This window comes from Dermacentor albipictus, chromosome 5 (genome assembly GCF_038994185.2).
Source record: "Dermacentor albipictus isolate Rhodes 1998 colony chromosome 5, USDA_Dalb.pri_finalv2, whole genome shotgun sequence".
In the NCBI taxonomy this organism is placed as follows: domain Eukaryota; kingdom Metazoa; phylum Arthropoda; class Arachnida; order Ixodida; family Ixodidae; genus Dermacentor; species Dermacentor albipictus.
The window spans coordinates 118,063,184-118,079,638 of NC_091825.1; the positions used below are offsets into that span (position 1 = coordinate 118,063,184).

The following is a 16,455-nucleotide window of genomic DNA, read 5'->3' on the forward strand; positions in this document are numbered from 1 at the left end:
AACAAAAAATTTAGCGCCTAACCCTTATTTTCCTCACTTATTATATTCTGGCGACAACATCAAAAGCTTGCTGTTGATAATCAAGACAAAGGACATGTTCAACTCGCATGCAAGCCTCGCTTTAGATAGTCAATCCCAGATATGTAAAGCCCAGGCATATCTAATTATCATCTGTATTGAACAGTCGTAACATCCCATGGAAATCCAGTGCAAAAGTATGGCACCTGTACTATGCATGTATTAAACTCCAGTTCACTGCCACATTCGATATACGGAACACTGGGCTGGACTGTGCCCCTGCAAGTGAGCATTTCCTAAGGGGACTGCAATCGCTTCTCACCTTATCGGAAATATTCAATGACGGTGCAACGGCACTGTTTGGCAAACAAGACATTGAATCTGACGTACATGCCATGGAGAAAAAACAAAGCAAGTTCTCAGTTTTGCTCGCTGCAAATATGGATGGCTCATGAAAACTATGGCTGTCTGTTATTGGCAAGAGCAGATTGCCAAGGTGCTTCAGTAATCTAAAAGGCCTCCTGCGACTCTATTCTCGACACACATGGCGGCTGCACTGCTGCCATTATCCGCCATGTTGACTCTCTGGTTGGCTGTCGAGAGGTCACAGGTCACGTGTGCCGGGAAACAGAAGCTTAGGAAAATGCCATTTTGCATTTACATCAAGATGATGAAATGTGACGTGGAGCAGCAAATTTTATTGACTAAGACTTTTTTCAGGCCCTTGGCAGCTATATTGCAAGTTTAGAGCTTTAAAAAGAGAGTGGGCAAGTAGCGTGCAGAAGCCTACACCATGCATCTGCAATTTCGCGAATATGTGGTGGTGGCCCATGATGGCTGCAATTTCAGCTTGCTGACTGGCTGAAGGAATAGCCTGTGAAGAGTGCCACAGGAAGGGCCATTTCGTATACGACAATTTGATGTTGCATGTTACCACATTTTCCCCATTGTTTGGGGCCATGAAAATCTTTTGTTCATAACGCATGCTTACAGTATTTGGATCGGTCTTGGCTGGTGTTAGCATTTGCATTTTGGGCCACCATTTATTTTAAAGATGTGTTTATTTGTGATTGAGTGAACATTACAAACCTTCTCCAACTTTTTGCACTTTTCACTGCTATGTTTGTATTACAATCGAGATTAATGACTGTTCACATCACCAGAGGTTATGACAGCGGCCGCTTTTTAATTTATAAAAATACAGTGAAACCTCGTTATAACGAACAGTGAAAAAGTCGGAAATTAGTTCGCTATATCCATAATTCGTAATATAAAATTTCGTAAAAAATACATGCAAGAGGAGCAAAATTCAATCAGAGAAGGCACAGCAACTCGAACGATGCTTACTTGGGTCACGTTCATTTATTTACTCACAAAGAACTGCGTTATCGCGGCCTGCTTCTTGGTGTTGATCGCATTCCGTATCACGCCCTGTTCCACAGTTTGCAAACACTCAACAAGGGCAAACCCACTGCCCTCAATAGCACTGCACACTAAAACACTAAAACGCAAAAGCAACATTCGATCACGCCGCTGCGGGCGCTGCTGAAGCGGCGCTGTCAGCGGTTGTGAGATGCGGACGATTTCTTTGGCTGTCAACTCTCGATGACGACGTGGCATCTGTGGCGCTGTGAGCGCCTGCGAGGTAGTCCTGAACGTTTGCAACGAAGCCTGCCGCCTGCTATTAAAGTGAGGTAGGGCTTGGCGTCGCGAAGTTCGTTATATCCGTTTTATTTCAAACCGCGTTCGCTATAGGAAGTAAAAAATACATGTGTTTGACAAATATATTTTGGAAGAGTTCGATATATTCAATAATTCGTTATATGCGTGTTCGTTATATCGAGGTTTGACTGTAAATGTCCGCAAGGCTACCCCTTGGAAGTTTCCTTGCGCGGTGTGGGTAAGCAGTGAAGTGAACAAGAGACGGCAGCGTCAGCACTTGCGTTGCACGAGCGGATACCTCCGACACGTGCAACGCCATCGGTGATATTCAAACATTTCTCAGCCAGCCGAGTCGGGCTGAATCACTTGCGTTTCACGAGATAGAGACAACGTGGCCTAGAACATGCGCTCATCACCACAGGTAGGTAATGTACGCTTATGTTGTCTCAAGGTAGAAAACAAGGCATTGGTGCCAATATACGATGACTCATTCCATTTCCCGAGGACACGCATCCTAGCTAATGAAGCACGCAACAGCTTGTATGTAGCAGACGACGGAAGCAAGACTCGTTTTCGATGTAATAATCGTACACCTTGAGCTAGCTGCTTTATTTTTACTGAGGAGGAAAAGCGTGTTTCTTTATCAAGAATGTTAGGTTCAGTGCCCTCATTTCAGTTTCGTAGGCAAAACGTAAACTATGCGTCATAAATTTCATGAGATTTCATGATTGCGCACATATTAGTAACGATGATTTAGCTTTAGATGAGGTACACAAGCAGCAGCAAGCACAAGCAAGGCTTGCTTTCTCACAAACAGAAGTGCGGGAACGCACTGACCCCAACTCTTCTTCAAGGCTGACTCGTGTGCTGTCAGTGTCAAGGGCAATGCTGGATGCTAGCAGCAGGTCATCGATGGTTCCATTCTTCGGCACGTCAGCAGTGTCCTCTCCACTGGCCGTCTTGGGAACCACAGGAGCGCTGGCAGCCTTGCTGTTTGCTGGAGGTCCTTTCTCCACCTTCGGTTTGCCATTGACTGCACAGTGAGGTAAAGCACATCAGAAGAGAGCACTAGGACCATGTTAGGAGCACTTAACCCTTTAGCCCCCAAATTGCAAAAAAGCATACCAAATTTGTAAAATTTTTTTCCTGTGGTCATAATTTTTTCCATGCCATTATTCTGAAAATATATTTGATTCTAGTTACTAAATTACTTGTTCTTTCTGCACTTGTACTGTAATTTAAACCAAAGCCAATTACCAACCATAACTCGTCATTGGCGATAATGGTACAACCTCCCATGACGAGTACCCGGGATCGGGGGGCTAAGGAGTTAAAGTTACGCACCAGAGTCTACCCATCAAACGAAAGCATTCCACAGACAGCCCAGTGATATCAGGCTGGAATGAAGCATGAATGTAACAAAACCAAGCACAGCACTGCTTAAACCTAATTTAAAAAGTTGTACTGCTTGATTGTGACATAACCAGATGCTAGGAGCTCTTTAACCGAAACAAATTGAGCAGGAACCATCGCAGGATGATTGCCGAAGTCAAGCGATAGCCTCCCAGTAGATTTTCCGTGATGCGCTACTAAGACACTTATTGGTTAGCTCCACTGGCTAATGCTGTGAGGCATGTAGGTGCCGTGATATATGGACATGTCCGAGTACACACACTAGGTAGTCTTCAACCTCACCATGAGAAAAGACAAGAGACACACTGAAGCATTTGTTTTCCCTGCACCTATAGTAAACGAAGTAGCCATGGCCTAAGCTCTCGAACACATCTTTACTAGGCACGGGCTAGCTCCTAGGCAAGGGCTAGAATGAATTGCATTAATGCATTCTGGCCAGGACTTATTAAGCATTCACATCATCCAAAAGTTCAAAATAGTGATCGTACCATCAAGATTCACCTGTATTTTAAGTATGTTGTGCATCTACGTGCAGGTTTGTTTATGCAAAGAAGGGGCAAGTCCCAATTTCATGTACACAGGTTTCATCAACTGGAGCACACCGCAAGGGTGTACCAGACATTGAAAAGCCTGACAAAGATATGCGATTGCAAAAGGTCTCACCAGATGTCTCAGATCTCTAAGACAATGCCCCTCTGTGGTGTGTTTCCTCAAGCCGTTCCCACGGGTCACCACCGATCCCTCTCGAGAACCAGGGGGTAACAGAGTTTTATACAATTACTAGAGGGAACTGTGGCGCTAGTGTCTATGGGAGCTGCAAGGAGGGCAGTTCAGCCCGCACGGAAAGGATGGATTTGCCTAAACTACGTCCTTCTGGCTTTAAATGGCTACGTGACTTTGCAACGTGATCACATTTAAGAAAGTAATGCAGTACAAGTAATTCAATAAATATTCTTAAAATTGTCCGACAGCAGGGTTCAAACACAGGTCCTCTGGCATAGAAGCCCGATATCGAAACCATTACGCCACGGACATATGGACAAGCAGATCCACTGAAATCGGCAGCAATTATGCGTGCTTGCAGAGTCTTATTACCTTCTGCATTAAAAAAAAGTATGAATTGCTTTGACGTTTAGGCTAATTTAGGCCCAGATAAGGCGTAACAAACAAAGCCACAAGAACGTCTGAAGCCCCGAGCCCGAGGATCAGACAAATCCATGTACTACCCATGGTGGCTGAACGATCGCAGCGTCAGTGTTTCCTCTAGTAATTGTAGGAAACCCTATGGCGGGGGAGACCCGTGAGCCACACACTGAGAAACACCGGAAAAAAGAATGAACTAACATGAAAGCCGAAGCTTGAGAGAACCTTGCTTGCTGTCCTGGGAATCCATCACGGGTGACGTGGTGCCAGCCGCGGCTGCTGCCGCCGCCGCCGCGAAGTTGCCCATGGAGGCGTTGTTGCTGAACGTGGAGATGGGCGGCAAAGCTGGTGTTGCGGGAACGGCCACGGCTCGCTGATACGAGCGGCGCGGCTGTGGCGGCGGGTTCTCGTCAACCACCAGGCCGTCATCGTCCGAATCGTTGAAGTCATACACCGACTCCTTGTGCAGCGGCTTCACAGGTGGCGGTGCCGGGGCTGGTTTCTCCTGTTTCACACTGTGAAGGACGACAATTGAAACAAGGATACAGCTGACCTGGAAGAGCAAAAAGGTGCGGAGCCCCCGCTTGATAACTGTTGGCCACCAGTTCCTCAAAAAATATTGATAATGCCATGTGTGATGGTAATTCCGTACGTCAACAAAGTGAGCAGGTGGGGACCCATGACACGACTTGAAAATTAAAAAAGTTAATGTTGGAGTCACAATTCAAGGAAGATGGGAATTCTTTAGTCACGACGCAGATGGCCACTTGACCTCTACAGTGAACACTCATGGCTGTGGGCAGACTTGTGCCAGCAGGTTTAGGAGAAGGTTTGGCTATCAGTGTTGCTAGGAAAGTTGTGCAAAACCATTTTTAAAGACTCTTTTGTCCCGAGTGATCGATGAGTGTGGAAGCCTCCACCATTGCTTGCTGTCAGCTCTCAGTATGTGGGTAACGTATATTTGCCGCAGAAGACGCCATGGTCGCCCACATTTCAGTCCGTTTCAGTCAGTAAATCAAAAACCCTTATCTAACATTTGAGGAGTCCCTCAGTGACATTATTATTTGCCGCAGCAGGTTATGACATGGCAACCAGAACTTAAGGAGTCAAATTCTATCAGTGCTGCTACTAAACCATATGTTTTATGGTCACTTGTAAACTTCACAATTAACTTTTGCAACACCAATATTTGTCCTGCACCCCACCAAACTTGTCGTGGTGGGATTTGTACATATATGTAGCTGTACACACACGTATGCATGCACACACAAAATAAAGCTTGCTCTACCTTGCAGATCTTTTACGGAACATCCGTGGTAAATATCTAACTGATGCTTCCTCATTTTTCCCAATATATTAAAGTGAACGGACAAGTATATCTGCTGCCCACTTCCTACCTTTGTGCCTTTTTCGTGGCTGCTGTGGCCTTGGCCTTGAGGCCGCCAGTGCCTTTGCCCTTTGCTTTGCCCTTGGCCTTGACGGGTAGCTTCACCTTGATGTTGATGCCCTGCTGGGAAGCCCCACCGACCCGCACTGGGGTCACATTTTCCTGCACGCCGGCGGCAGCGGCCACCACCGCCTTGGCCGCCTTGGCAGGTCCCTGCTTGCCCTTTTTGGTCTCTTTCTCAGCCTTAACCTTGCAATTCAGCTTCTTCTGCACAAGAAAAAGTTGAAGGGCAAGCACATCATACACAGTGGCTCAAGAGAAATCTTTCAAGTGTCAAGCAAGGATGCGAAAAATAAAATTTCCACAGTGAAGACAAGTCTTGCAAGCGAGGCCAGTCTGCCGCTATCTCAAGAGGGGCACAAAGAAACTTGAGCATTTAGTGGAGAATGGCAAGTGCTTTCTTCTTATTTCCTGCGGGTTTAAATTTGGTAATGTTACCATGTGGGTAATGCCCAATGTACGACATTGTGTTACTGGTTTTTAGAATGAAACTTGGACCGTCTTGGCAAACGTGAATCGTCTTGGCAAAGCAGCTTGAAGATTAACTGCTCTAGGGATCACAAACGAATGCGGAAAATTACGAGTGGAATTGTGACGGCAACCATGGCCAATGCTAGCACTTTTCATGGATGACATTAGATGCACATTCCCTATAACCATCGTTTCCATAAATCTTTTACTTTCCTTCACTTACCTCTGCTGCTCTGACTTCCTTGGCCATATCCTTAAGAAGCTTTGGAACAGTTATGCCACTTGGAATTGCGTCCAATTTACAGTTGGGCTGCAAAACAAGACACAAATTAAGACAATAGATTCAATGATGATCATCACAGTTCCAGAGAGTTGATTCCACCCAGCTACAGCAAAAGGGGAAATGAGAAAGGAAGTCTATGCATTAGCTCGTACACTACAAGAATTTGTGCTTCCTTGTCGTATTGTGTGTATCATAGTATCGTGGGTATCTAATGAATTAGCAGATATAACAAAGCAAATCTAAAATTTTTCTCACAAATACATATCAGCATTTAACTAATATATGCTTACAAGGAAGATCAGATATCACGAAGGTATTTTAGTGTCGGATGTGCCTTCACTACAACGAGGTTTGAGTGTACCATAGCGTGGCGGATTCAGTTGACACCCAGGATTTATTCCCGTATCAATATCTACACTAGTAGTACTTTTTGCTTTCCGCAAGGAAGGAGAAGGTGTAGACACAGTTGCTACAGAAAGAAGCTGCTGCTCCAGATATTGCTAAAGACTCGCAGAAGGCAACAAATGCTGTCCTGGCGTAATCCACCGGCTGAAATGGCAAACAGTGACTGATCTGCATGTTAACAGTCCTACACGTAAATGCACACGTGAGCACACACCCAGTGTAGAACAGCATGTAGGGAGTACACAAGCCCATTTCTTTCAGCATACCACACTGTCACAAGGCCCCATGCTGAAACTTGCGCCTCAAGGTGGCAGAACACATGGCGAAGGCTCACCATGCTCCTATTCTATTACAGTCTCTGCGATAATGCAGCATGTGCTTTCATCACACCCGGGGGAAAGGAAAAAAAAAAGTATCTGTCTTCCTGAGATCACGATAGCCCTTGTGTGGAAGGAAAGTACAAAGGTATAAACGAACAAGTCTCCGAAAAAGATACTCTCTCACTGGCTGAAACACTCTCGAAACTATGGATTACTACCTGCCTATCCTGCGAACAAGCTTGCCGCCTGATCACATGCAACGATGGGTAAGCTGATCCTTTTGCTTCCACCATTTACAAAGTGGACATCCCTCCACCTAGTATGTAGTATGTTTCCCTTTTAGCAATAAATATCGTTCGAATGCATGCTGCCATCTTGCCTCAATTGTCCGAACCTACCATAGTTTCAATCTGCTTGTACTACAATTAGAGAATGCTTGACGAAGTGGACAAGTGTGGTTGTAACTGGAGCTTGCCTCCTGCTCTAGTGGCATGCAAGATTGTACCCCATAAGCAGAAGCACAGTCTAAAAAGAAATAAGCAAAGTAGGAGCAAGACTAGGTAATGTAGGCATCAACAGGCCGGACATCCAAGTGAAGTCCACCGAGTCAGCAGAGCAGAATGATATATCTGGCTGCTGAACCACCGCGGCAGCTGAGTTCATGACCCAGCAGGCGACTACTCACCTCTTGAGTCCAGTTTTTGAGTGCAGTCATCAAGGCCTTCGCTCCAACAACCAGGAAGCTGGGTGGCTTGAACTCGGATGCTGTTGCACCTGAAACAATTTTTGACAATATAACATGCTCTGGCAAAACTGTCTAAGTTGAAAGTGCTGCCTGGCACAGGTTTTTGTGCCACACCGCTCATTTCAATAATGGGAACGACCTTAATTATGACCCATAAATAGAGTGAAAAAGAAACATTAAAAGTTTTGCATCATCATCCTATGACAAGGTGCTGTGTACACTTGGCTTCCTTGCAGAGTTGTGTGAATATGCAGGCTGTGGCTCCACAGAGATCCAGAACTGAATACCATATTTTTCCGCGTATAACCTGAGCCAAAAATTCAAAACATTTAGTAGTAAAGTCAGGGTCCAGAGTTAGGTGCGAGTCTCTCCTTGAGAGATGGCTTCACAACAGTGCGGCGCACGCTGCTGTGAAGTCGCACCTCAAGGCAAGGTTTTCTGAAGCTCCCTTTCTCTCTCTTTCATTGTCGCCCACTCTCCTCCATTTTACCGGGTCAACATACTGCGTTTGATAAGCGAACAGTGCAACGGCGCTCGCAAGCTAGGGCTCAAATCGTGATAAGCAGCACCCAATGGCCATGCTAGCCAAGCAGAATCTGAAGATAAAGCTATATTCACACGGAGGAGATGATCGCGATTCAAGCTTGCGGATAGTGTCACGTGATACACGTCAACCAAGCCTGCAGCCTTTCCTCGGTCCCTGCGAAGCATTTCGTGATACAGCAGAGAGCCAAATCACCATTGGAGTTTTCGTTCTGGCCACTTCTGCTCTGTCACCGTTGCTCATTCGAGTGCTGCTTCATCCGCACTGTGAAGTGATCTTATTGACGTCACTTGTCACACGACTGAACTGTCCGCGATCATGTCTGTCTCGTCATCCAGCTTTATTGGCATTGCCAGAGGGAGGGGGCGACAGAGCCATTGGTCGAAGATACGACGTGGACGAGTCGTGCACATCCACAAATGGAGAACGTGTTTGCAAAGATCAGAGCGCTTTTGTGTGCAGTTATTTCCGTGGTATATACGCACAGATAATTTTTTTTATTGCATGGCTGCTTTAACTGGAGGTGCGGGTTATACGCGGTGGCGGGTATAGGCGGAAAAATACGATATATGGTGTTATCAAAACTGATTGTTCATTTCTCAGAACCCGTGCCCTGATTGAGGTCAGGCTTACTGTAATTTTAAGTATTTATTCCTGCCGAAATGCCAACTTTGTGGGACAGTTTCTAGCACAGCGCAATTAAATGTGGCCTCCACAACATTTTATTGAAATTTGAGGGAAACGTGAACATTTTGCCACAGGTAATCTTGCACAAATATCTAGAAGCCTGCTCCATAGTGGAAAACTGAAGGAGGGGCACAGAGGTGTCCATGAAGCTACTTTCATATATATTTGAAGGGGGGGAAGGTGGTCACAGGTGCCACAGAGTCTTGGGGAGTGGGGGAGCACTCACAATATGTGTTCTGAGAAAGCCCGAGTTATAGCATTGCCCTTACATCTAGACTGTGCTACGAGGCTCACTAATAGCATTATGAGAAAACAGCCCATACTTCATTTCCACATAGTATAAGTGCAGTTGTAATTATATATGCATCATGGCATAACACTGGCATGAACAACTTCGGCACAGCATATTCACAGCGATGGAGCAGGCAATAAGCAAAATGCGTCTGCATCAACGAATTTATATATAGTTAGGCCATTAGTGGAACCTCTACAAGTTGTCATGTTAGTATCATCATTATCACGCAAATTCTCTCATTGTCATAAAGGCCACATTCTTTCTGCCCCTCTAAGGAGGCCCCCTATAGCACTCGAAGCACAAAAAATTTGCCTGATGCCATCAGTTCCAGAGCACTTGTTACAATGTGTTCCCCTACAAAAAAATTAGGAAAGTGACATTGTAATACAGCAACAATACACTAATTTGAAGCAAATTAGCATGTGTATAATTGCGGTGAATCCCGATGTTTATCCAACGCAGCTGATTAAGAGAGATTCCAGCCCGCGTGAGCTTAGACCAATGTGCAGCAGCTCTATTTTCCTGATTTTTTTGTCCTGTATTTACGCCCTCTTCAAGTATGGTTGCCAACAGAGTCCCCAGAATTAGCAGTCTATTCTTCTCGTTTGAAACACTTCTCACATCAAATAAGTGACTACCACACACATGCAATCCAGAAATGGTAAAAACACAACCTCACAAGATGCAGATCAATGCAAGCAAAGGCAAAAGGAGACGCCACAAGAATCTGGTAGTCGCACTGCTTGCTTCATCAACGAGAACTGAAGGAGACACCACAAGGCAGACATGGGCTAGTCAAAGACGGCGGAAATTGTATCGGGCCTGGAAAAGTCGCAACTGCTCTGCTTCTGTTTGCTAATCTTATATTTTTATGTTTACCGTTGATTACTACAAGCAAAACCACAAATGAACACTTGGTCTATACGCTAACCCACTAACTATGCTGGGATGATGAGCCAATCAGACTGGGCATGTCAGGAACAAGCAGATGAAGTCAACCATAAGAGTAAAGGATAATGGCACCTATATCCAAGAGAATCTGTGCTCTTCCTTAAAAGTTTTGAGCACTCCCCACAATTAGCTGTGCTGCAACATATACCACATATCATACAGGCTATACAAAGTGTATCAGCTAACTCGTGCCAAGCCTTAAAAAAAAAAAAATGGTGCATACGCTACAAGAATGCAACCAACTTAGCACTCTTCACTCTCCTCTTGAGCAACTCAATGTTTTTTTGTTTTTTTTTTCACATAGATCATTATTTATTCAACTTTTAAAGGGCTGGTTTAAAAGCAATACCTTCAGTAGAGGAGTATTAGAATGTATCAAGAGATATATAAATAATTTATTTCCATGAAGACAGCTGCTGTGCTGTGTAACGTCCCTGCCAGCAGTGACATTATTGCCTTCAAATATGCTACCAACCAATGATGCATGAATGCAGAACAAATGCATTAATAGGCCGCAAGTAAAGATGAGAGGCGATGACCACACTCGTCTTCTTCGATGCATTTCCATCTGCTGACAATACCTCATCCTTTATGCTTTCTGTCAGCAGTAAAAGTGCTGTTATTACCATTCAGCATATCTCACGGCTCCATTTGCTTCGCTGCTTCAACGGTCAAGATATTCCAGCAAAAGCGTAAGCCAAGACCGTTGTCTCCGATCCAACTCCATTGCCTAGGTCCATTCAAGCATTCTGTCTGCATGCAGAATCAATCGTTCTTTGGTAGCAAGTTTAGGGGCACTAATGTCACTGCGCGAAAGTGCTTAGTCACATGGCACTTTTTCACATCTCGCGTACTTTCTTTGAGGCAGGAAAAATTAAAACCCCAACGGCTATCTACTGGGAAATGAATTCTTTATATATTTCTCAATAGGCTCTGCAACTTCTTCATTGAACGTGTTGCGTTTACATGAACATTTAAAATTTAATTAGTTAATTATTGGTAATTAGTGACCTAGGCTCATGGTAAAAGATAATTTGAGTTGCTCAAGAGGACAGTGAAGAATACTAAGTTCTTTGAATTCTCAAAGCACACTGTGCAATTCTAAGTGTACTAGGCACTGCACTTCCCGATTCAACCGACGTGAAGGAGAATGATATTCTCGTTTTCTGGGCAGTTCGATTTTTTTTCCTGCCAGACAGTAATTTTTGAACACGCTCTGAAGTTTCGCGATTGTCAAAGTAGAAAGCAAAAATGGTCGCCTCTGGGAGCGGCGTGCATGCTTCGAATGATCGCAGATCTCGTAATTCCGCTGTGCCTGCGGCTGCTTTGATTTATGTATTGAGCAGCAGTGAGTCAGAGGATGCTGCCTTTTCATCGGACCTTGACTCAGAGAGCGACGACGATGCAAACCAGCCCAGAACATCGGCAGCTGCAGCCCGACACACCCAACTGTATTCAGTTAAATTTTTGTAGTCGATTATCTGTGCAATTAAAATTTGTGTTTTTTTCTGAGACAGTGCCTATTAGACAGCAATATATTTTGTACATCCCATAAGCGCGTATTTACAAACTCCGTCCAATTTTATCTCACAGTCTTCCTTCTAAATATTATTATCTTTTTATGACATATATCTCGTTAATAAAAATTTTATGCGTGAAAAGTGCATTCATTTTGCTCTTTGTTTACGTATTACATAAAATATTGAGTGCAGTAGTTCCTTCAGAAAAAAAAAATCTGGCGTAATCTACAAAAAAAAAACACCCCTTTTTCTCAAGGTAAGGAAAGAGTTAATATCTCCATCTTCCTGTAATTCTTTGTCTTTTTCTAGACATTACACTCTAGACCATTTTCTGCATCATGTTCCTATAAGCACAGAATGATCGAAATGAGAGCAGCGAAAAGCAAATGCAAGATGACAGGGTTGCTCACTTCTCAGCTGTTCGATGACGTACGATGCGGCGAACCAGTGGGTCGTCTCGAACGAGGGGAACTTGTACTTATTCGGGGCGTCGATTCTCTTCTCTAGGTCGTACACTCTGGCAAATACAGAGAAAAAAAGCGACAGATAGAAAGACCGTTGTGACTCGGGCAATCACAAAAAGGACTCTTTTTTTTCAGAGCAAACTGGAGAAACTTACAGAATATGTATGCAATCTGTAAAGTATATGTGAGGTGGTCTGTTTCAGTCACCAATTTCATAGCAACAGTTCACACTGCTGAGAGCACGTTCCCAGATACACAACACTGTAGATTAGCACACCCTCCACTTTAAAACGCGCCTTCGTTAAACATGTCCTTTCGACAAGGCTGCTCAAATCTCTCAATATAATCAAACAATGACCCCAAATTATAACGCTATCTTATAAGCTGAATTCCCTGATAAGCTGAACAGTTTGTAGACCTTTTGTCAGCTCCCTGGAGATAAAAAGAGTACACTTCTGTTAAGTGTAGCTTCTCATAAAGTGAACAGATTTCCAAAGTCCCTGTATGCCTGCCTCGAAGGGAGTCTACATTACAAATAAGGGCTTCTGGTCATGGAATACAGTCAGTGTCAAAGTTCTATGGACCATGGGACCTGATAAATCATTCAATTTTCTGGCTGTCTGTGACAGGCACAGTCACCGACCTGAGGTGTTGACGCCAAATGTACACACACTAGCCAATGTAGTTTCACATTAAGAGAACAAGGAACCAAGACACAGAAGGCACCAAACAAGCAAACAAGAATAGGGCCTTTACACAGATGAAACGTTACGTGTGCAACAAGCGAGTACTCTCCAACATTTGCCCTCTCCCCACAACTAGTGATTATGCTATGCTGCCTTTTTTCTATTTTGAATTTCATGGTTGTCATACTAGACTTTCCCCCCAAATGTTTTGCTTTTACTCTTTGCAACCTTCTGTGCAAAACAGGTGTTGCGTGTATTTTAAAATTGTGAACCTGGCGGCAGTAGGCACCTTTCTGTACCATGTGAAGCATGGCCAGTAGGAGGTCTACGAGCATGAACAGAAAAAGCAGCGCTAGCGGCTATATACTGACACTGTTTTCATTTTAAATATGTGATACAAGCACCTGTTTGCACTACATTTATAAGTGAGTGAGGAGGGGGAGGGGGGGGGGGGGGGGGGAAGGCAAGATGTCTTCATGTCTTGTCTTCCTGATGATGTCTTCCTGATGATGTCTTCATTATGTGTTTGCCAACGCTTCTAACAGAGTTGGACCTTTAATACCCGTGCCACACGAGCACAGAAAATGACATTAACTTGCTAATGCGTGAAAAACACAGACAAACCTAATGCCATTTGCGTTAATGTCATTTGTTATTTAATACGTTCACCGGAAGCCGTTTGACTGAGAAATGCGTGCCGTCGACTTCATAGCTTCCGCACTGCAGTATAATTGAAGTATTTTGTATAATTGAAGTATTGAAGTATAATTGAAGTATAATTGAAGCGTTTAAAAAATAATTTATACGTAACTTTCAACTACAACACTCCTGCAAGAAGTTGTACTTGGTGAACTTCCTCAGGTAAGCACTGGAATGGCTTCAACGTACTAGACACCATTTTGATTTTGGGCTTCAGATTTGACTTGGAATAGCTGAAGTTGCTACGGCCAGTAGGAACGTTGTAAAAGACAGCAACAAACTTAAGCTCACGGAACTATAGTATGCTTGCATTTGCAATTCACTGTCAGTGAAGGTGGAAAGTAAACTAGTAAGTGTGTATTTACATTTTACTTAGTGCCTTAACGCTCACTTCAGAAGATGCGGTTATTGACATCACCACATCAAATCTCATTAAATTTACCATGTGCCATTACCATGTGTGTATTTACATTTTACTTAGTGCCTTAACGCTCACTTCAGAAGATGCTGTTATCGACATCACCACATCAAATCTCATTATATTTACCATGTGCCAGCTCTGCAAAAAAAAAAATATTACACAAATGAATGTCAGGCACGAACGAATGCAATTTTCAGTACCCGTGTGGCACGGCTATAATTTATTAGTAATGGTAATAAATGTTATCTGTTCCTTGGCTGAAGATGCCATCACAACATATCGCCATCAGCACCTCTGTTCTCATCCACATCCCTACAGCATCACAATACTGTATTTACTCACATAATGAACCTACGTAAATTTTTTTTTCCAAAGTTGATGTCAATTTGGGAGGAGGGTTTCATTACACTGGCAAAAAAAAAAAAGTTAACATTTTTTTCTAGGAGTCAAAATTTCCTATCACTATGTAAATTAAAAAAATTATCGCAACCACAACCTTACCTTTATTGTAAATAGTACCCCGTACGCGACGTAAATAAAACATTTCGTCAAATCAAGTTCATTTTTATTTTCAAAGTGCTGCCGATCACATGTTGGTTTCACTAGTGTGAGTCGCCGTCGGCCCACAGCTCCAGTGCTGTCCAGGCAGAATGCGATGCCCATTTTCTTAAAACTGCATTTTTCTAAAGCTTGCCTTGCTTCGATCCTCGAAATGCGCAACAATACTTCTTCTTTATCGCTTTAAGGACATCCTCTTGTTTTCCCCGGCAGCCCACATGAACTACGTCAACACTGATATGCCTTCCAGCAGCGTGGTTGCCATGCTTCAAGGCATGCTCTATGACTTTCAGTTTGAGACCGACTGTGCAACTGGAGTAATGGCCCATCACACAATGCACAGCACCTTGGAAATAAAGAAAAAGGCCCAGCACAGCACCCAATCAACAAAGAAAAAGTTGTGCACTGTCTTGCTCTGCTTTGCTGCCACTGTGCTCGCATAGCGCTATAAACAAGAACGTTAATGATGATAAAGCAGGGTGCATCATCATCATCATCATCGTCAACAAAAGCGCATGGTCGACAAGTTGCATTCTTGCATCGTTTGCGTTTGCGTCACCGGTGTTTATCATTGGTAGTTTTAAAGAGTTTGCTGCATCCCAGCGCGACCTAATGATTTGGAATAGTCCACAATGACGGCCAATCGTGCAGGGTTAAAGCGAACATACTGAACATCGGCCTTCAAGAACAGGTGTGCGTCTTTTCATGTGGAAAAAAACAAGTCAATTACCAAGGACAAATGTGGGGTGTGGGTTCATTATGCGAGTGGGTTGATTACACAAGTAAATGTAAACACATAAGTACTGTAACAGGCATCTTTAACGAGTAACATGCATCCTTTATTGGCCCACATAGTCATACTGGGAACAATGGGCAGATTCTCCCAACCACGTTGCACAAACATTCTTGTTCAGTTCAGTAGCAACTTTACTGCCTGTGGTTAATAAATCATTGGAGGCATTAATTTCAGAAGCCTTGGATTCTAAATTGTGTGTTTTAACTACAGTGCGCACCGGGATGAAGACAGGAAATGACGAAAACAAGCACTAACTGCGAACTTTGGCACCCACACTGACGGCAATATGTCTTTACCTGACTTCGTTAGAGAAGCTGTAGCATTGGGACTGAAGTTCACAGTCAGCACTTCGTCATTTTCTACCTTCGTCCCCGAGTGTGCTGTAATTCACAGTAACACGGAACACCTATTGCATGCTCTCAAACCTTCTTGGATTCTACATTTTCTTTTTCCTTCAGTGACCTGGAGTTGGAAGGAATCACATTCGAATCTCACAGAGTACTTAAAGTGGTGCAAGAAAACTACCCTACAGCCTTCATTCTTTTTCCTGATATATCATACTTAATGATATAGTACTAGAGCTACATTTCTGCACATATACTATTGCACTCAGTATGAGCTGCAATGTGCAACCGCTTTGCCATGCTTTTTTGCATTGCAGCTCATACTGAGTGCAATATTACCATGCTTTACGCATTTAACCTGTCACACGCACGCGCACACACACGCACACACATTTGAGCACAAAGTGAAGGTGCTGGTTTTTAGTGAATTTAGCCTTTAGCTGTCGCATAACAGCAACATGGAAAGCGCAGTCATAGAGAATGCATATGCGAAGGGATCAACAACCCTCTGGTACAGGACACCAAGGCAATTTAGAAACAGAATGAGAAGAAAAGCTGACAAAAGGACAAAGAAAAAAAATAA

At 43.7% G+C, this 16,455-nt stretch overlaps 1 protein-coding gene across 4 annotated transcripts in view; it reads right to left on the bottom strand.

Annotated features, from left to right (window-relative positions):
• LOC135916228 (histone lysine demethylase PHF8-like) overlaps positions 1–16,455 on the bottom strand; it is a 46,354-nt gene that overhangs the window by 17,578 nt on the left and 12,321 nt on the right. For 3 of the 4 annotated variants that reach the window (XM_065449529.1, XM_065449527.1, XM_065449530.1), the window contains 6 exons: positions 12,315–12,421; positions 7,848–7,936; positions 6,378–6,464; positions 5,634–5,890; positions 4,438–4,751; positions 2,518–2,713 (listed from right to left, as the gene is read on the bottom strand). In XM_065449529.1, coding sequence (XP_065305601.1) covers positions 2,518–2,713; positions 4,438–4,751; positions 5,634–5,890; positions 6,378–6,464; positions 7,848–7,936; positions 12,315–12,421 — 1,050 coding nt within the window. The remainder of the gene's footprint in view (positions 1–2,517; positions 2,714–4,437; positions 4,752–5,633; positions 5,891–6,377; positions 6,465–7,847; positions 7,937–12,314; positions 12,422–16,455) is intronic. The other variant, XM_065449528.2, reaches the window with a different exon arrangement.